Raw genomic sequence first — 20,632 nt, forward strand, 5'->3', positions numbered from 1 at the left:
CATTGAAAGCAACAAAAAATCACAAGGATTCATTATTCAAGTAAAATACATAAAAGTACATAATCAAGTTGGTTATCCCATCTAAATAAAAAAAAATACACATCTAATTGATTTATACACATTGACTTGACCCTTAACAATAAACTTTATGTGTAATGAAGATACCAGGTAGATTGAGTGTGCATTTTAATAATGGCTGAAAAGAAAATTTCCAATTGTGTAATTAATTGCACTATAGTGATAGAAGAGGTTGTGTAGTGGAATCATTAAAATATCTGCCCTAAAAACATAGGACACTGAAGTTTGAAAAAGGAGATTCATGACACAAATTTAAATAAGTAATATTAAAAACATATAATATGAAAATCTCTTGTCCCACTCACCACCTGCACAGTGCAATTAAAAGTAAATTAACAAGTGTCTGTTTGAATTACCCTCAATTATGTGCACAGAAACTACACTTTCCATGGTCCCGTCTGAATAAAGTAGCAGCAACATGATATTTTTTTAGAATTATGATACTTGTACTGTATCTGTATCCACACATCAAGTTCATTGTTCACTGTAAGCACACTTCACTTCTGTATATGCATTTAAAATCAAGATAACTGCAAATTTGCTGAGCTGAAATCAATAACATTAAGAGAACTTATAAATATATTAAAGGCTCTACACACTAACGCTATGATATTATATTGTTACCACTCAATTACATTAGGATTATGGCTTATATTACATTAGTATCGACACAGAACAAGCTCCATACACTGGACTACTTGTATGTGTCTGAAAGATGTCTCTCCTGACTGCAACATGTTGTCTCTTATCTCTGAATCTCTCAACAAAGGCAGGGTTCACCTGTTCTGACCCCTTAAATTACGACATTTGCAACACTCTGACTAACTCTGTGCTAATTCCAGCTCACACTAGTCACCAATAGATATCATTGTGCTCTTGTCACGTCGGAAAAGAGTTCAGTGGTGAATATCTGAATCTTGATCTCCAAGCAGTACAACAACACACGGGTGCTCTGAATGGGGAGGCACAATGCAGCATTGTGAAGGCAGCGACAGGCCTCATTAGTTGCACCACATCCTGGTTATCTGATCTCCATGCGCAGTCTGACTTGTACCAACGCTTGTAACTTATGACTCACCTCTGGATCAAAGGCGCGAGTGTCAAGCTACCTGCCAAAGCCACATTTCCTGTCAAAGTGATACCAAGGACGTGCTAGCGTATGACAGTGGAGACGTTCATTTGAAATAGAAGCCATCTATCTGGTCAGTGTTAGTCAGCGCTAATGCTCTGTGGGCGAAGAGATTTGCTCTTAAGATCGGTGTTAATTATCAGACATGATTTTGAGCAATAGCATAGGAATTCTAATGTGAGACAGACAAAGAGATGCTTTGACCTGGTATTATCGCTTTCTTATATTTAACCTTCCTCCTTAAATTTTCTCCTTTGCATTCAGTGGTTTATTTCCCCCTCCTGCCAAACCCTACAAGTATTGTTTGCTTGTTTTTCATACTTCCTGCAAGGAACTAAGAGTGCATGTACCATTTTTAACACCTACTTAAACCTTCTGTTGAAGGGTAATTTCTTTTTTTTTCCAATCTGGATGCTATTTAATATGTTTTCTGTCTTGTTGTGACTTTGTTTAACCAGAAACAGCACTTTGCCAAAGCCACCAGACTCCATTTGCAGAAACAGTCATTTTTATCATCGTAAAGCACACTTCATTCAAACTCAATAGAAAAAACTTCCTTACAACATCTTGGTTCATCCAACAATCACCAATATTCCCAATCCCAATATTTTCCATCCAACATGGCCAATTGGGACGATGAACCAAAGAAATTTTAAAGTGAGTTTCTCTGTTTTTTACACCGATAAAATGCCATTTCATTTTGCCTAGTTGAAAGCAAGAGCGACTGTTTCTGGTTGAACAAAAAATGTATCTTATTCTTTTTTCTTTTTTTAAAGTATTTCTTTGACCTTTTTTATGGCTTTATTTAATAGGTCAGCTCAAGAGGTGACAGGAAAGGGGACGAGAGAGAGGGGGAGTGGCACGCAGCAAAGGGACCCGGGCCGGGAGTCGAACCCGGGTCTGCTGCAAGAAGCCTCGGTACACGGGACGCCTAACTAAAATGTCTATCTCCGCAGAGATTCTTTTCATAATGTTGTCAGATACTTGCTGGCCAGGAATACATGGCGTCTTGCAGGTGCTGGCTGCAGTAAGCAAGATCGGGTAAAATCTAAATTTTAGTCCCTTAGACACAAAAACATGGGGAAAAGAATCCAGGGTGAAAAGCCTGAAGTCAGTGGTCATACCATTAGGTTTATTCCTCATTTTTTGTCATAACTTACCTGAGCTGAACTCCATTAGGACAAGACTGAGTTTAATTTGTAACTGCTAAGAATATAAGCATCAAAGCTTGTGTTACACTATACTCTTGACCACTTGCGGGCAGCAGAAACAAGGTGTAAACACTTCACTGACATGTTATAATCTTATAAAGTTGATATGGTGAGCTTGTTTTTTTAAACTTCTGTTCATTAACTTCTTTAAATTGGACTCAAACAAAAGAATCACCCCCACTCTGGAATCCCTCCATTTCCTTGCAAGTGCCTTCAGAATATACTTGAGTTTATTGATTTCCTATTTGGGATTAAATGGTTTACCCCAAACCTGCACTACAATTATGAACTCCTAATGCCTCTGTGGACGATTATGTATTGCAGTTTAAAGGGTGATTTAGAGTGCCTTCTGTACCAATCCGCCAAACACAAAGCTGCCCCCAATCTCCATCAAATTGTTTGCTTCATTTAACCGAGAGGATCGATAGTGTAACAGAGTGCGGGGCTCTTCCCTCGTAGATACCCTCACATATTAGATATGAAGTTCAAGAAACCATTTTCACTTCACTTTGAAGTACTTTAATCCATTTAGATGTGCTTTGTATCAGAATCTTATGCTGCAGAAAAGTTTCTCAGATCTCAAGGGGTTGGCGGTGGTTGTACTTGGGGTTATACAAGCATAATATTTTTCCCTCTTATTCTAAAGAACGTTCAGAAAGAGGCGGTGAAAAACTTCAGCTTGGTTTTCTACACACGGTGTTGCACAAAATCCAACAATTAAAGTACAGCGATAACACCTCAGGCACAGAAATAAGTGGAAAAAGTCAAGGACATATCACAGTCTTCATGACAAGAATTTTATTTTCATTTTTTTTTTTAATTACATTTTGCATTAAATTAAAGAGTTTTTTTCTTTACAACATACATTAAGCTGTGAATCAGATGTTAAGGAAGTGAAGAGAGTAGGGCAAAAAACTTTGTGACGTCACAATATCTTACAAGCTTACAAAGTTCAAAAGGTTGAGAAGTTGAGAAGAGAGTCGATTTGCATCTAATAGCAGTGTATTATAACAAGGGTGAGAGACAAAAAAGGCACACACCAAAGAACCTCACTGTCCACAGCAGCCTTCACAGTCAAACCCAATCCAGTCTTGAAAGGGTTCGAACCCCACTTGGAACTGGATGTTACAGAATCTTAAACGCACCCACAGCTAAAATCGACCTTCTGACCTCGACGTGTTTTATTGTTCACATTCGGTGTGGACACGGAGTCGGCACAACTGAACATATCCAGACAAAAAATATCCAGCTGTCGATCAGGGAAAGTTGCTCGTTCATGCGCTCCTCAAGGTGTAAACAGGGCCTTGTAGTGGCCAGTAACTAGTCTACAAAGCAGTGGTATTCTGAAAGTCTGGAGTAAACATACACCTTCAGATCAATCTTGGGCCTTTTGCACTTTGAAGATCATATCTTTCTGTCTCAACCGACCCCAGATCTTCTATCTGAAGTGGCAGCTTCTTCCCGAACTCACCGGTCGCCCATGACCTTGTCATTTGCAACCAAACCCTGCGGGTATCTATGTACACACGTTATAGTCAGGTCACAGATCCTACACGTCCTCCTCACATTAACTGTGGATTGAGACATAGTTGGCTTTCCTCCATTGAGAAACAGAAAATTGCTTGATATCAAGAAAACTTTTACCTATCTACACATACGACACTAAGGGAGTGCTCCACTGATTTAAGTGTTTGGAGGGGAGGGGAGGGGTGATCAATAAAAATCCTTAAGTAAAAAAGCAAAATAAAAGAGATCAGATTAGTCAAACTCTCCGCCATTCATAAGGCCTTGATCATGAGAGTTAGTGAAGCAAAACAAAAACTCTAGACTTCATCAAAACTGTGTTTTCTTACAAAAAGGGGTTAAATAAGGTACAATTTTTTTTAATATTGTTGTTTTAAAATGTCAGCTTCACAGGAACCAGCCTGTTTAAGCAACTGCCTGCTGACTCTGAGTGTTACGATGCACACAAGGACTGTGTTGGTACACTGGGTGCTTATGTTTATCTCATACTGTATGTTTTGCTAGAGTTGACGTTGCATTTTTTTTTATTATTGCAGTGCACCAGAGAGATACACCTACATTGGCCTTCTCAAGTAAGAAATGTTAATTGCTCAGTTAATCAGTCAATCAACCACCACTCCAAACCAACAGACAGCCAAAAAAAAAAAAGTAAAAACAAATACCAGGACGTTTAAATTGTATAAAATATAAAATCAAAACAACACTCACAACGTCTTCATCGACACTGCCAGCACAACATAAAGGGTTGCTTTAAGCGCATTAATGGCACAATCAGAAATGAACCACAAAGATGAGTGTGTGCGTGTGTGTGTGCGCGTGTTAATGCGTGTGTGTGTGTTTGTGTGTGAGAAAGAGAGACAAAGAAAAAGAAATTCCTCTTCCTCTCTTTCCTCTGGACTGTAAGTGTGTTATGTCTAGGGACCAGAATTACAACAATAACACCTACATTCTTTAATTGCATTTTTATCAAACCAGGGAAATATCATGATGTAAGAAAAATAAAAAAATACTACAAGGAGACAAAGTTAACAGCTAGTAAAGAAAACATTGTCACTACTTTAGGGTGTAAGGCACAAATTTACATGTGGAAAAAGAAGCAGGCAAGACAGATGTTTTATAGTTTTCTTTTTCACCTGCTCGTCGAGAAAAGACGATGCGGTCCCAAGATGGAGGCATCATTTGCCCCGTTTTGCTTGCAGTGTCTTCTTTTTGTATGTAAGTGTGTGTGTGTGTGTGTGTGTGTGTGTGTGTGTGTGTGTGTGTGTGTGTGTGTGTGTGTGCAGATACTGTTGCTGCAGCTGCTTCTCTTATATTTGCAACATGCAACAGTGAGCTTCGATGGCACCGGTAAGCCAGCAACCAATCAGGACAAATGTTACTGACTCACACAAAACCACAGTGCTGATTGGAAGGGGGGGTATGCTCATTGGAGGAGTGAAAGGGTGAGATTCAGGAAGTCTTTTTTTTTTTCCTTTATGATTGGTCTAAAACAATGGAAATTCTGGTCCATGAAGTTAAAAGTCCCTGTCTGGCACAGTTTAAATAAATATCTCCTCCTCTTCATAGAGGTCACATATATCTCAAGCTGCTGGTCCCACTGAGCACACAGTAAGACCTAGTGGACCTTCAGTCATCAAGAAAAGTTCTACGGGCTCCAGTTTAATGACTTTAAATACGTTTTTGTTTTTTTTTTCTCACACTTGATTAATTAATATTAAAAGGTCTCTTCTCTGTCCTCTCCCTCTGAGCCTAGAAAGTCAGTCTTTTTTTTTTTTCAAAAGCACTTCATAAAAATAAATACAACAAGCTATTAGTATTAACAGTCATGTGTTATTCAGTCACCAGTACAGTAGAAGATTCCTCTGGCCCAGGCATTCTGTCAAACCCAGGCAGGACTTGATTGCTGTAACACTGAGAGGCTTTTCACAGTTTCTCGCAGAAGTCAGGCAGCCGTCTGTCCTTTCAGTCCGAGCTCAGTCGCTCTGAGTGCTTGCTTGCTCGCTCAGTTCTCCCAGTCCTTAAGGTACTGTACAACGATTATTCTCCAGACCCCCCCGTGCTGTCTTCTTATGTGCTTTTACCAGCATGATAAAGTATCAAGTCAAGTCCCAGTGGCCGAAGACACCACAAACGAAAGAGCCACCACCTTGGATGCTACAGGGCGCCATTAGATGAAATATTCAGGACAGCATCATCCTCCTCTGTTTCAGTAGCACATGTTCCCATGTGTGTTTGCAGAGGACCTGGGAGGCAGCCAGAGCAAGAGCTCGATGACGGCAACAAATGACGACAACCATCTGTATAATATTTACATATTTATATAAAAAGAAAGTGTTTCCTTAAAAAAACTGTGTTGCATTTTCCACTGTACTGTACACCAAAAACAAACAAAAACACTAAAAGGAGATGCAAGTTGTACAGTATTCCCTGTTTTTTCGCTTTCAGAAAATAACTCTCACTACTGTCCGTTCACATTGGACTGACTGGCTAACGAGCTGACTATGTACAGGAGTCACTGGACTTGACTTTTGTCGAGAGTGAGACTACGGAGGGTTTGGGGGGGACATCAGGCTTGAGATATTTGATGCCCGTTCGAGGCAGTGAACCATAGGAGCTCATTCCAGGCTGCCGTGACAGAGATATGCCCTGTGCTGTCATTTGTATTGAGTCCACCCTCTGTGGTGCAGGGGGTGGAGTCTCCACACGGTTGAAGCTGTGATGTCTCGCCAAATGGGAGGAGTTAGAGGAGTTGGTGTTGTGCTTCTTTAGGGCGGAGGATCCGCAAGCACCGGAAGCCGATCCTTTCCGGAGCCCGTAGACTGACGAGTGGACCTCCAGACGTTTGCCCATCTGTGGGACAGCTGGAGGGATAGTGAGAGAGGCCTCTCGTTGGGGCACACGTGGCGGCAGCACCCCATCTGGATCCCCCATGCTGAGGTTGTGACAGGGGCTCTTGACTGTCTTGTACTCCAGAGTGGCCCCCTGGTCGTCCATGACACCGTGACCCATGCTGAGGTCACTGTGGTGGGGCTGCTCCACGTACTCATGCTGGTAGGACTGCTGATGCTGCTGCAGATGAGGCTGCAGCTGGTGCTGATGCTGTGGCAGAGGAAGGACCACCACACTGGGGATGTGCCCTGGTGAGGCCCTCAGGGGCAGGTCTGAGATAACAGCAGAGCCCATCGGTGGCATGTCCTTGGTGCAGGCGTTGATGAGGTTCTGGTTCCGTTCCCACTCCCTGCTTCCCCGGCTGGGCTTACGCCGTGGCTGCATGGGCGTGGATTCAGGCGTAGGCAGAGCAGCGAGGTCCAGGTGATGCTGGTCTGCTTTTATCAGCATCTTCCCATTCGGTGTGAGTCTCCCGTTGTGCATCAAAGGGGTGAGGATCGCCTCGGGCCGACCGTCTTTGGCCTGCGTCTCAAACAGGCCCGTCAGCTTGGTCACACTGTTCATGGATCCCCGGCGGGAGTGGAGGTGGTGGCTGTCCTTTTCCTTGCGGCCTGTCAGGTCTATGTCCCGCCGCCGGTGGTCACAGACGCAGTAGACGATGATGCCAGAGAAGATGGCGCCCATGGCGAAGGCCAGGATGACAGCGATGGCCAACAAGGTCACAGGAACTAGCTGGTCACGACCCTTCTGGTAGCTCTCACGGATCACACCTGCAGAGAGACGTGGAGATGACATTCAGACAAAAGAAAGGAGAGATGACACTGCTGCTGCTGCTGCTGCTGCTGCTGCTGCAGCTGCAGCTGCTGCTGCTGCTGGGAAGTTGTTTCTTTATTTCTAAGAAAAACAGAGCTGTAGGGAAAGATGCTTATTATAAGACTAACCAAAAAAAAACATGAAAAAGGATATAGAATTTGAAATAATTGAAATATATTTTCGTGGTAAAAAGATTAGTCATTTAATTCATTTCACGAAAAACATGCAAATGAAGCCAGTGTTTATCCCATCATAGGGAACACCTATTCAACACAGGCACAAATGGTTGCTTGAAGTAGCAACATTCAACATTTCCAGAAAATCCAATCTTATACTGAGAATGTGTTTTGGAGGGGTGATTATGATTCACATTTTAAATCCCAGATAAACCCCTCCGCTGAAATGAAAAAAAGATATGAGCGCAGATAAAGGAGCCTGAAATATCCGAACCCATTCTTCACATGGATGCAAATGGGAGACTTTTCATAAATCTTCATAAATGGATCCAATCTCATGAATCACAGAGAATACATTAAAAAGCCTCTGATTAGGCGCTAAATCCAATGAGCTGTGTCATCGATGTCTTATGAAAGCGGCACTTTCAAAGACTGGCAAAGACGCACCGCGATACGGCCAAATAAAAGATAATTCAATAAAAGGCAGCTATGGAGGATTCTGGCGGCGGGAGAGTGGGAGCAGCAGGTTGTGGGTAATAAAATGGGGTCAGCAATAAACCGCACACACGTACACACAAGTATGGACACCCCACCCCAAACACACACACACACACACACACACACACACACATGCACACATACATATGGATGATAACCTTCAGCCTGTTGATGAATGTAGACATCTAATGCAGCACTCTGCTCCTTGGGTTAAACACACCAGTCCACAGCAGAGAGATTTATAATGTGTTCTCACATGACCTGCGGCCAACACAGATCAGTTCCCACTGACGGAGGATTAGGCAGGTGTGCTCTATCACGTAAAAAAGCTCCCACAGAGCACCGCTGGTCTTGATAACGTGACTCAGTTACACGTGTGCACTGCGCTCATTGTGTCACACCGTGGTGGTATGTATTATTCACTGTACAGCACGTACAGGTGGAAGATCCTCAAAGGTTCAGTGTGCACGCTGTTTGTTTCCCGAGGAGGTCATAAAAACCTGGAGGATGTTCAAAGAAGATGGAAGCTCTCAGTCACTCTGTGTATGTATGTATGAACCTGTATGAATGGAATCCAACTCACGTAATCGACCATGCCTGTGCCCCCTGTGTGTTTACAGTGAATATACGCGCTAAAACGAGCACTGTGTGGGTGATTCGGTTTGTATAACAGCTTTTAGAAATTGCAGACAGTCTCATTCTCGAGGAATTTACATAAGAGTGGAAAGAATTGCCGAAAATGGCTGACTGTCTCTCTTTTTGCTTCACTTGTTAAAGATTTGCATTTTTAGAATTTTGTGCTTTAGTTTGCCTGGTTTGTCTCATCTCTTCCCGATAAAAGCTAAATATATTCTGAAAAGAGACTAAAGCTACTGTATAAACAAATACCTAAAGAAGATTAAAAATGTTTAAACACAACAGCTACTGCACATTAGCAGTTGGGAACGGGACTAAAAATATGTAAGTATGAGCCGCAGACATCAAAATTCAACGGCACAGGGCGATCAAAACAAGCATACTGTTGCAATTTGGTCTCATCCCGCAATTAACTTCTCATCTCTCGCACATCATCATAGCCGTGTTTCAATTTGCTCTGTATTTTTTCCCAAATATGACGCCTCAAACTGAAGCATACCTTTGCAGTAATTCTGTAAAATCCTGAAGGGGCCTGGTAATCACATTTAAGGCTTCTCTGCTCCTCTCACCTAGGACGTACTCCGAGAATATCTTCCCTCTGTGTCTCCTCGGCGAGAGACATAACGCAGACACAGAAACAACACGGTAATCTGTTCTCGTGGAAAAGTAATCCAGACACTCTTAAACTAACATCCATAATTCTCGCTCGCTGCAGTCGTACTGCATTAGTCCAAAAACATGACTTAGAATCTGTCGTCTCGGGTGAAATAAAGCGAGTCTCTGCGCTGAGTTTAAAGCTCAACCTGGATAAGGAAGGAAAAAAAAGCAGTTACTTTTGCTCAGATCATCCCTCATTCATTGTTAAAACAGACTTCACTTCTCTCCTTAATAGGGTGCCGACAAGATGCAGCTCAGCCGTGCCTCATTTAGCATCAAACAAAAGGTTAAAAGCGTCTTTTTACTGGTTTTCTTATCGAGGACGTGCCCCTGCCGTGTAGATAGCGGCAGAAGTGATGAGTGTTATCTGCGGCGAAGCATTAGCGTCTGACATGTGTTATGCTGTGGACTCGTGTGACCAAATGGCCCGCCCGCCTGACGAAACATCTGCTTCCCATCTCGCAAGTGTAACATCTGCAAACAAGAGAGACGCTTCTCCTTCGCCGCTATCTTTCACTTTGTTGGCTGTCTTCTGCCCTCGCTTAGATCTTTTCTGTTACTTCTCTCCTTCACTCGCAGAAACAATGAATCACTTCTCTGACTTTCTTCTTGTCTCGCGGTGTTTTCTTTCACACTTTTCAGCTGCCATGTGGTAAGTGTCCTATTCAGCGGAAACTGGGAAAAGGCTGTAATTATAACCTCGCGGCCGTCGTGAGTTATCACCCTTTGGCAGGAGTGACAATGGTGACAGGTGAGAGCTGCTGGGTTAAGGGTTTCTGCGAACAAAGAGGGGAAAAAAAGGAAGAGGAACATCGCTTCAGAGAGGAGAGGAGACCTGAAAAGCTCCTAAAACCACTTATCTAAGAGAATTCAAGTACGACAATAAACACACACCCTGGCGAATCTCGTTTTTCCTCCATGATCTTTGTTAAAATGTAAATGCGTTCATCTGTCTCTGTCCGCGGTTGCTTACATGCTGAAAGAGCCAGTCAAAACTGTGATGAATTTTCATGACAGTGAATTTATTGCTGCTAAAGGTTAACTTTCTCCAGCCAGGGATTTGGATTTCACATGAATAACAAAGCGGGAGTGAAGCGGAGCCAAGCGAGCGTCCATTCTGGTTGAACTGCGCAGCCAGAGCTTCTATTTCTGGTGCGGGGAGTCGAGGTTAGAGCCCCGTTTGACCCACACCGCAGGTTCTTCCCGTGCAGCTCTTTTCATTCTTCTTCTCAGGTTTTTTCTCCCTCCCTCCATCCATCACTAACGTCTCTTTTCACTCGCACGCTCCTCCCCGGTTCGGTGTGTGTACTTAGCCCAAGGCCTCGGGTGAAACACGGAGGGAAAGAGAAAGAGAGGAAACTTTGAAGACTTTTTTTTTTTTCATCTTTCGTGTGAGGAATTGTTTCTCATCCTGACATCAAAGAGAATGAAAGTAGCCACAGAGGACACAGGAGGTGTCTCCGTCGGATCACAGGACTTTCGGGGTTTTTGAATCAAGGTGGCTTCGCAGCCCTTTTTTTTTTTTTCCAAGGCTTCTTTGCGATCTCGGCAAAAACTTTTCAAAAACTTTCCCGACGCGACCTTGAAAAAAGTATCAAAGTGTTGCTAAAACCCGCAGATTTTCTACTTTAGTCTCATCTTGTTCGGGCTCCGACTATACAGCGACTTGTAATCTTTCTGGTTTCGACTCTTGCCGTGCCCCCGGAATGCCTCACACGGCTTCCTGCAGTTTCGACACTTCTCTCGGCGGCTGAATTGATTTGAATTTCACACCGCCTCGGGCCTCAACATTCAGATATTAAACACATATCTCAGATACTCAGATATTGCTCGCTGTCAAAACAGCCTGGGTCGGCAACACTGACTTGTAAATCAGAAACATTGTAATCTGCTGTGACTGGAACTTGTGAATGCTCTCTTTCTGTCTGTCTGACACACATACTCGCTTTTTTAATCTCTTCAGAAGCACCAACTGACTTAAGCCCACAGAGCTGCTCTTTGTGTTGGTGTTGGGGAAACTTCAAAGGTGGTTAAACATCACAGAGAGGTTACGGAGAGGGCTCTCACCTCTGACTCCAGGCCGCCGCACAAAGACGCCGTCTGCGAAATGATAAAAATCTTAATCAGACTCAACTGCACTCCCTGAACGTGTCACTTGTTGAAAGTCAGAACAGAGGACCTTGTCGGCTAATGGGGAGGAAGAAAGAGATGAAGGGGAGAGGAGCGGGAGACGTTCGGGGCGCCTCCGCCGTCACGAGAGCAGTAGAAAAACTTCTTATTTGCTTTCAGGGACTCGCTTGTTGTCGCCTCTTTAAAAGGACATTGCTGTTTAGATGATGACAGCAATTCATTAAATTCTATTTAATCTCCTGTTCGGGTATAATCCCATTAAGTCTTGTGTATGTTTATATTCGAGAGGCACTCGCATTAATGGTGTTATTCAATATTAAAGCATTCATCAGACAATCACGAATCGGCGTGCGGCATACTGATGAGCCAGTTAAGATATAATTAAACCTTTAATTATATCGTTCTGCACCTCAGGTATTAACTCTGATGTACTAACCTATCCACCTCCCCGCATACAAACTGTACTATTTTAATACTCGCAGGAAATCAAGCTAAATTACACATCCCTGGGAACATTTACCACCAGGTGTTTGATGCCTTAAATTGACGCCAAAACTGTTTGTGTTCATGAGTGACTGACTTGTTAAAAAAGCACTGCCCACCATGAATAACACAGCGCAAACAATTAATCCAATTATTTCTGAATGTCACTGACGGCACAGGTCGGCTGCAAACTACTTTTCTATAGCGGAAAAACTGCAATTTGAACTCTTTTTTTTCTTTAACGCTAACTCCTGTTAATTACTAATCAATCCCGATGAGTCACTGTTATATAAAGGGTGACCCATTCGGGTGCATTTAATATGCTCTAGCTACCGAAAATGTGTGACAGGCCTGTGATTTGTATGGATGACTGAAGTGCTAAGTGTGGTGTGATATGTGTTGAAATTCATCCAGTTTTAAATGCAGGCATGGATGATGAGTCCAAAATGTTTTAGTACACAAAAGGCCCTGCGTAGTGCCACCGGAGAACAAAAGCCCAGCTTGTATCTCCTCGATGAGCGGCTCACTCACGGACATCGTGAACGTGGCCATTTAAAAATCAGTTCAAAGCCCAGTAATGACAGCTGAATGTGGGTTAGACAAGCTTCAAAAGCACAAAAGGATGAGCTGCTGCGATATGAGATTCAGTCTCTCATGGCCAAAAAGACAAAGGCAAAGCTTTTTGTAAGAACCAGCAATGGCAAGAGGTCCTTGTTGAAAAGCATAGCCAAAACATGAAAATGGAGAAGTAAGCAGCAAATGTGTGTAGAAAACAAAAGAAGTCTGAGAGAACAATGAGCTAATCAGTGAAGGAAATTATGGCTTATGGCTTGACGTCAGTGCGGGAAGTGCGTAATGCCGGGAAAACATCCAGTCCACTGTTTCTATTATGATTCACAATGAGCTGCGAATAATTTATCAGCCTCACAGAGGCCTATCACAATCTTTGGCCATTTAAAAACACTAAACCAGAACCCTGCTGTTAGTACAATATCAAAGGTGTTATAATGACAGGAATACGAGTTAGAGGATTAGCCGATCAAAAAATGACTCTGCTGTTTTCTTCCTCTTTGCCACAGTGCAGCCTTAAAGGACCACTTCACCAACTTTTTAGCCTAAATCCTATCATCCTTTTTTTACAGGATTAACCTAAATCCTATCATTCTCCTGCAAGGACATGCAGTACGAAACTACCAGCATTAAATTTCCCTTGCAGGCTCCCGGAAAACTTCAGCAGCCAAATGCATCATCTGACACTGAGCAGAGTTCACGTCGAACTAAAGCGTCTATTACCTTACATCTTGTCGGCTCACCTCCAGGGGAGGGTAATTTGAAAGGAGAGATGTCTCCATTATCAGACAAGCAAGAAATCCCTCTTTTTTCTCATTAGTGGCAGAAGCAATACAGCTGGAAGGTAATGTGTGATAGTTTTACTCTGGACACATTTAAGAGAAATCACCGCTAAATGCTCTCTTGTTCCAGTTGGCACTGGTTGTTTGTTTTGGGTTAGCTTGCAGAGCTAATACTGGGATGAATTAGTGGTTAAATAGACCCTTCCAAACTACACAAGTTGGATTTTTGTGTTTTTCTTCTTTTAACTGTACAAGCATTACTGTGTTCGCAAAATTTGCCAGAAATCAAAAGCCAGAGTTCTGCTCTTGTAGAGGCGTGTGGCTGGACGGGGCGGAGGCGATGTTGTGCATTGTTAGAATAGTTTGACACCAGAATTTGACTGTAAACACGTTTTATATTTATATTTTCTCTGCTGCTGTCGGACTTTACGGGTAAAAGTCATAATTGACATTGCATCCCACATAACAATGGTGAAATGTTCCTTCCAGAAAAGTGACTTCTCGCCATGACAGAAAAAGTATTCCTATGAGAGCGGGGGGTCATACTCTCGCTCTATCACACCACCTTGGCACACAGGTGTCACAGGGAGCTGCCTGTAGCTGAAAATAACCCTTGCAGAGCAGCTGTCAGACAGCTGGTATTAGCATGAAATCCTGAAACGGAGGAAAATCACATCCCCCAATAAACTACAGAGGATCTCGTCTAATGGCGACGACGTATCATCAAGTTTCTGTTTATCGAGATGTAACCGCTGCATCTTCTTCTCACTCAGCTGACACTTGTGGAAACTCATCCTGTGAATCCTAATGAGTATGAGGAAGAAAAAAAAACAAAACAAAAAAAACACATCTAACCAGACACCAGACGTTTATGTAATACCTAATTTGCTCTCCCAATTACATTCTGTTTAGAAGAGTAATTGCAACCTGGATTACATTCATTCTTTCTAGTGTAGGCGATGTTACATATACACTCAGCAGCCAGTTCATCAGGTACACACCGTAATGCAATCCAGCACAACAGCTCCACCATGAATTCTGTTTTTTTTTTTTTTTTTTTTTTTTTTTAAGGAAAACTCATCTCTCAGTTTTTAAGGTCGCAGTGGGTGGATGTGTTGAACCAGCTTGCACGAAATATTCAAATCACATCTCATTACTATTCATTGCAATTCAGTTCAACACTGCTGCAAACTACAAGCTAAATAATGAACACGCGGTTCAATGTATTAATTCTGTTTTGATTGGTGCAGTCAGAGAAATATCTTTGGGTTCAGGTTAAAGTAAACACTTCCTGTCTAGGGATTCACCACTGACTTTTTCAATCTTTAACGAAAACTGCTTTCATTTCCTGACGTGGGCCCAATGTTTTAACCATCTTAACGGCTAACTTCACCCAAAAATGAAAGGTCAAAACAAGTCCCCATCTGCCTCAGTTGTCCAGGAGAATGCCGAGATGCTGTTTCGTTATGAAGCACCAGAAATGTTTTGTGAGCATTGAAACGTTACATGTTTTCATCAGTATGAGGGCAAGTAGATAGTGACGGAAGTTTCATTTTGGGGTGAGCTTGTATACGACCTTTAAAGAACTTCAAGTATGTGTTTGATGCTGTGAGCAGATATCCTAGGGAAACAAATAGAGTAACAGAGACAGACAATTTTCTCTTGCACCACTGGCAGGTTATTATTTTCTTCTTATTACAGGCAACAAATACCTTGCATTCATCATTATTCTTGAAGCAGAATTTCATCCAGTGAACTTTTTCCCTATGAAATTTTAAGAAGACAAGATTCCACCAGACACTCTTGTAGATGTTTTATATTCAGCCCCACACTGATTCAGCCAAGATTAGTTGGGTTTAGCTGGTTAGACTTTAAAAAAATACAGAGTGTAGACTGCTCGGGGGTTGAAATTGTGGCCCAGTATGAAAACAAATGACCGGAGAGGGATAGAGAGAAACACTGTTGTTCACCCTGTGTAGGCTGCCATCTCTCACTACAGCGTATATCCTCTTCTTTCCCCCCATTTTATCCAATTGTTTGTTCAATCTACCTTCAATCTCCTGACTCTCTCTTTTTATAACCTTCACTGCTGCATTATAGTCCTGCTCTGTTTAATAAATCTTTATCATGCGTGTTCCTCTTCTCTCCACCTCCCTCATTTCCTCATGTCTCTTCCCCTGTTGTCTCTCTCCATCCCTCTCTCCTTTCCACCTCTCCCCCATCTCCTTCTACCGTGGATAGCTGCTGTAATGAACCCATAAATTGGAGCAACACAGCGGTGGCTACAGGTCGCGTTGGGGGAGGGTGGATGTAAGGGGGGGGGGGGGTTGAGCCTGACAGAGAAAGGTAGAGGGAGGAGAGAGAGCAGGGGTGGAGGGGAGGGGGGAGCAGGGCATGGAATCATTCCTGCAGACAGGGGAAGAGATATGACTCCAGTTGGAGAAGAGACAGACTACAAGGGGGGAGACCAAGGAGGAGGAGGAGGAGGAGGAGGAGGAGGTGCAGAGATGGAGGAGAGACAGAGAGAGGCAGGGGGGAAGGGGCATTGGGGGGTAGGAGGCTCCATAAATTGGTTTCAGGAATTCATTTGCACTAGGTAAGGTATAGCCTTGGAACATGCCATCCCAGTCAGATGAGAGGTCCTGTGGAAGGGAGACTGATCACAATGGCAGCAGATGGTGGAGAGTGGCAGGGCTGGTGGTGTTCGGGGCGGGGGGAGGCAGGGCGAGCGATGGGAGGTGAACGGGAGAGGTGTATGGAGGGGAGGGAAAAACATAACAGAGACAGACGAGAACAAACACGGTGTGCAAGTGTACTGTGAAACGCGGGGCGGCCACCTGGTGACGGCGACGGCCTCGCTGGAATGTCAGATAATGATGCTGTTGGGTGCTAAATATCATCAGCGTGTGAATGCTCATCACTTTGCAAGCATTTCTAATTACTCTGGTGGTGTCGGGCTAATACATATTGGCGGCACTGTAATATTCATTAGCAGATAAGATTCCACCATGTCTCCTCTGCAAATGAAGAAAAGTTGGAGAGTAATTGTAATTTTCTTTTTAAATCACAAACAAGCTTGCAAACGACTTTGGATACGAGCTAATGCATTTTTCACTCAAGCAGAAACTTTCTTTTTTTTTTTTTTTTAACTTAATTTGAGAGATTGATGGTGTGGTTAAAATGGTTATCCCTCAGCTCTTCTGTAAAATGGGGCCACATGGATTTATCTCTGAAGCATTAAAATGGAGATAAAATGACTCATTTACTTAGTTTTGACTCCGTAATCGCTTCTCATATATCGATTCCATTTTGACTTTCTCACACGCACTTTGGCTAAGTTTTCACAGTACAGTTGACACCTGAAGCCAGTAACACTGAGGGGCGACAGGAAGGAAGAGGAGGCAGGATGGGTGGAGCGGGAAATGAGCGCTGTTGACTGTGGTGCTCGATTTGCCATGCTGAAAAAGCGTTAAGCTGCATGGAGGCAAAACTGTGCCTAATACCATCAAAGCAATCAAGGCAGGAAAAAAGGCAAATGTATAAATAGCAAAGAAAACAGACCAAGCCATGCAAAATATCAAGAACCGTTCACAAGAAAACCAACACAGGAAAATCAAACAAATCTCATCAGATTGTATAGGAAAGGAAAAAACAAAAAGAAAAGACTGTTGAGCTGAAATTGAAAATAGAACTGATAAATACTGAAACAAGCTGCAAAGGTGTCTTATAGAAATTATAATAACAATAATCATACAGAAAAAACAGCAGGAAGCATTGTTTGGAAATGTGAAGCCCTGTTGCCATTACCTGTGTGTGGTGTATCCCCCCCCCCCCCCCCCAAAAAAAACCCAAAACTGAGAAATAAGATTTCCTGAAAGTTTTATGAATGCACATCAGCTTTTTTTTTTTTTTTGGCTTTTTGTTCTGTGTGATTCTCAAAGTACAGCATCCCTTGTGAGGCCCCGTGTAATATCACTCCTGCTCAGGTAAAGGCAACAAGGGGAGCGACAGCATGTTGTGACGCTGGCTGTAGGCATGCTGTCTGAAGTCTCTGCCACCATTGTGCTTGGATCTATCTACCGGTGCCTTTCTGCTTCCAGCTGACACGCTGCAGTCACTGCCTCTGTTTATTTCCACCGACAGGAGCTGCTGGAGGACGTGTCGCGATAACACAGGACGACTTCATTTCAGTGTTTGTAATCATGGGAGACGGTCGGTTTATAACTAACCCCCAGTTTGTGCCTCTTGTGTATTAACATTACGGTTGAGTGAAATCACTTCATATCTGGTGCTACAAACATTATATAACCGTCGATCTCACCTTCCAAAGGCTCCTCAAACAATCTGGATCAGAAAATATCACATCTGTTGCAGTGTAAAAAAGATTTCCAACCTGTTTCTTTTGGCTCAAAAAAGTGAGGCTGATGCAGAAGTGCCTAAAACGTGTAGTCTGGGTGCGACTACGCTGGTTTCAAAAACAAGCCAAACTGTATGTAAGCTTATGAGAAAATAACAATGCATCTCGCTTGATTTATTACCCTTGTAAACAGTTTCCATCTGATTTCATGGTCTCAATTTTTTGTTTCAAATCTTCTTTAATACAGCATGATGTTAAGCATATAAATAATGGTCCCATTTACACTAAAATAGATGATAAAAAAGGAAGTGTTTTAATGCGTGCCATCTTAACCCTCCTGTCCAAAACTGGTCAATTCTGGCTCTGGAAATTCAAAACGGCGATTCAGTGCCAAACAGACAGCTTCAAAAATGTAGCAGACAAGCCAACGGGTGATGTCAAGGTTTTGAATCACAAGATGTGATATAATCGACACAACTTCAATCTTTCTTTGCTGCAACAGACAGAATACCTTATTAATCAGAAGTGAATTCTGGAAATGTATTCAGAACTTCAGAGTAAAATGACCTTTTCAGAAAAATGAAGGCTGACACAGTAATTCAAATGTAGTGTTAATAAATAAGAGGCATCAACAAGGCTACTTTATGAGCTGCGGCATATTCACTTTCTATAGCATCTCTTTTTTTTTGCTGCTCTGTTTATATGTCTCTTTCTTTATATACAATGTGTCTATAGAAAGTCCCTCCTATGTTGGCACTCATGATGTCTTACCATTATTAATAATCAATATGTCCTCAAGGCCATACAGCAGGGACATGTTGCATGTTGTTTTTATGAGAACATATAATAGGCTGATCTGTTTTATTAAGGGACACAACGTAGCTCAGCAGCACCGCAGTGACCTTTTTTCTTTTTTTTTATCTTCCCACCCCCTCCGATGTGTGCGTCGTCCCCCTCGTCTCCTTCCCTTCTCTCCTTTTTCTCACCATCTCATTTATCCAGCGAGCCGTCCTTGAGGCGGTACAGCATTAGGCAGGTTGTTAACACAGGAGAAAAGGGCGTTCAATGTCATGTCACTGTGTCGCAAAGCATGACAGAACCGGGGACCGGGCCATCTTCTCCAGGAAATAAATACATCGCCATCTTCCTTTTCAGAGTGTAATGGTCTGGATATTACATCTCCTGTGGGACATTACGGTCCATGGATAATAAATCCATCGTACGGAGTGCGCGCACGAGTGTCTGTGTGTGCGTACGTGTGTCTCAATGAGCACAGGGTGTGGATGCGTCTGCATATGTATGTGGCTCGTAGGTGTGTTTGCTACAGCGGGGGGTTTACGCGCACAGTTTGAGGCAATTTGTCCCCTAGAGAGAAAGTGATCCACTATCTCCACACCTCGTTCAGCTGGAAGCAGCAAGGCAGCCGTAAATCTCAATTACACAAACCCCTCCCCTCCCCCTGTCCTCCCTCCCCTCCCCCTCTCCCCTCCCTTGCCACAGGTGACAATGGACCAGTTTGTCTGCTCACTCTTGTGTTCCAAGGCTTACCATTGGCTTCGGGCTGAGTCTGAGAGGGCACGGCTACGTAGGGGTCCTCCCCTTTGTCTGAGCTCATGGGGGGGTCCTTCCGCTCCACCATGCGGCCCCGCCCCAGGGGGCCCTCGGCGGCCTCGGGTAGGGCCGAGGTGGGGAGTGAGAGGGTGTGGTGATGGTGGCGGTGATGGTGGCCTGCCGGACACAACACAGGTTAACTGTGGCTCGGGGCAGACAGGGAGACAGGCTGCAGTGCATGTGAGCACGGGCCAGCAGGGGTGCGCACACACACACACACGCGCGCACACACATAGACATCCATTTCTTCTTTGAGGGATACACACAGACACAGATATTCTCATACACAAGGACAGCTGCTGGGCTGTGTGAGGCAACAAAGTGTTCCTCCCTCGTGACTAGGGGCAACTCATTAGCAAATGCGTGTGTGTGTGTGTATGTGGGTGTGTGTGTGTGTTTCTCAGGATCGACATGTCCTTTCTTTTTTTTCCGTCACTCTCAGCCTCTCTCTGTCTTTTTCTCACTCCCTCCCTTCCTGTTCTGACTGACATGTCAAAGCTCCGTCGGGCCTGTCAGCGCGGAGCAGAGCACAATCGTATTCCTCCACACTCACCATAGGGTGCCTACCTTTGATATGAAGGACAAGAGACAAACTTTCCTTCCATCGTTCCCGTCGAGAAGTCTGCCTGCAACTTTTTCTTCAACTCCACGGCGCTTTTAACTCTGCTAACGTGCTTCCCCGCTACCTTTTCTCAAGCTCCCCATTACTTGAAATCCAACTTTTCAAGCAGAGTACAATTCATTTTGATGTGCACATTAACTTCTTTCACTTTGACTCATGGACTTGGTTTTAAATCGGCAACTGTTTTGATATTTTGATCATTTCAGCCATTTTTTAAAGTGGAACAGTATGAAGTTGTGTTGTCCTTTAAGATCAGTGTGTTTATTCAGTTCATCCATCATTAAAACAGATAGTTTATTTATTTAGTTTGTTTAGGAATAAAAAATCAATAGCTGAATATCTTTCTTCTTCATAGTGTGACTTCAACTGAATATTTAAAAAAAAAATGGGTCTAATAAATGTCTGTATCTCCTGTCCTCCGCTTTGTTGGCTAATTCCCTCATTTCCCTACAACCCCTCCTCTTTT

General features: G+C 43.2%; 1 protein-coding gene across 4 annotated transcripts in view; it reads right to left on the reverse strand.

Annotated features, from left to right (window-relative positions):
- Positions 1 to 3,201: 3,201 nt before the first annotated feature.
- sema6a (sema domain, transmembrane domain (TM), and cytoplasmic domain, (semaphorin) 6A) overlaps positions 3,202 to 20,632 on the reverse strand; it is a 116,550-nt gene continuing 99,119 nt past the window's right edge. For 2 of the 4 annotated variants that reach the window (XM_037098327.1, XM_037098326.1), the window contains 3 exons: positions 19,482 to 19,661; positions 11,679 to 11,711; positions 3,202 to 7,601 (listed from right to left, as the gene is read on the reverse strand). In XM_037098327.1, the coding sequence (XP_036954222.1) occupies positions 6,442 to 7,601; positions 11,679 to 11,711; positions 19,482 to 19,661 (1,373 nt within the window). In that variant the 3' untranslated portion in view covers positions 3,202 to 6,441. The remainder of the gene's footprint in view (positions 7,602 to 11,678; positions 11,712 to 19,481; positions 19,662 to 20,632) is intronic. The other 2 variants (XM_037098329.1, XM_037098330.1) reach the window with 2 other exon arrangements.

Source organism: Acanthopagrus latus, chromosome 5 (genome assembly GCF_904848185.1).
Source record: "Acanthopagrus latus isolate v.2019 chromosome 5, fAcaLat1.1, whole genome shotgun sequence".
Lineage (NCBI taxonomy): Eukaryota > Metazoa > Chordata > Actinopteri > Spariformes > Sparidae > Acanthopagrus > Acanthopagrus latus.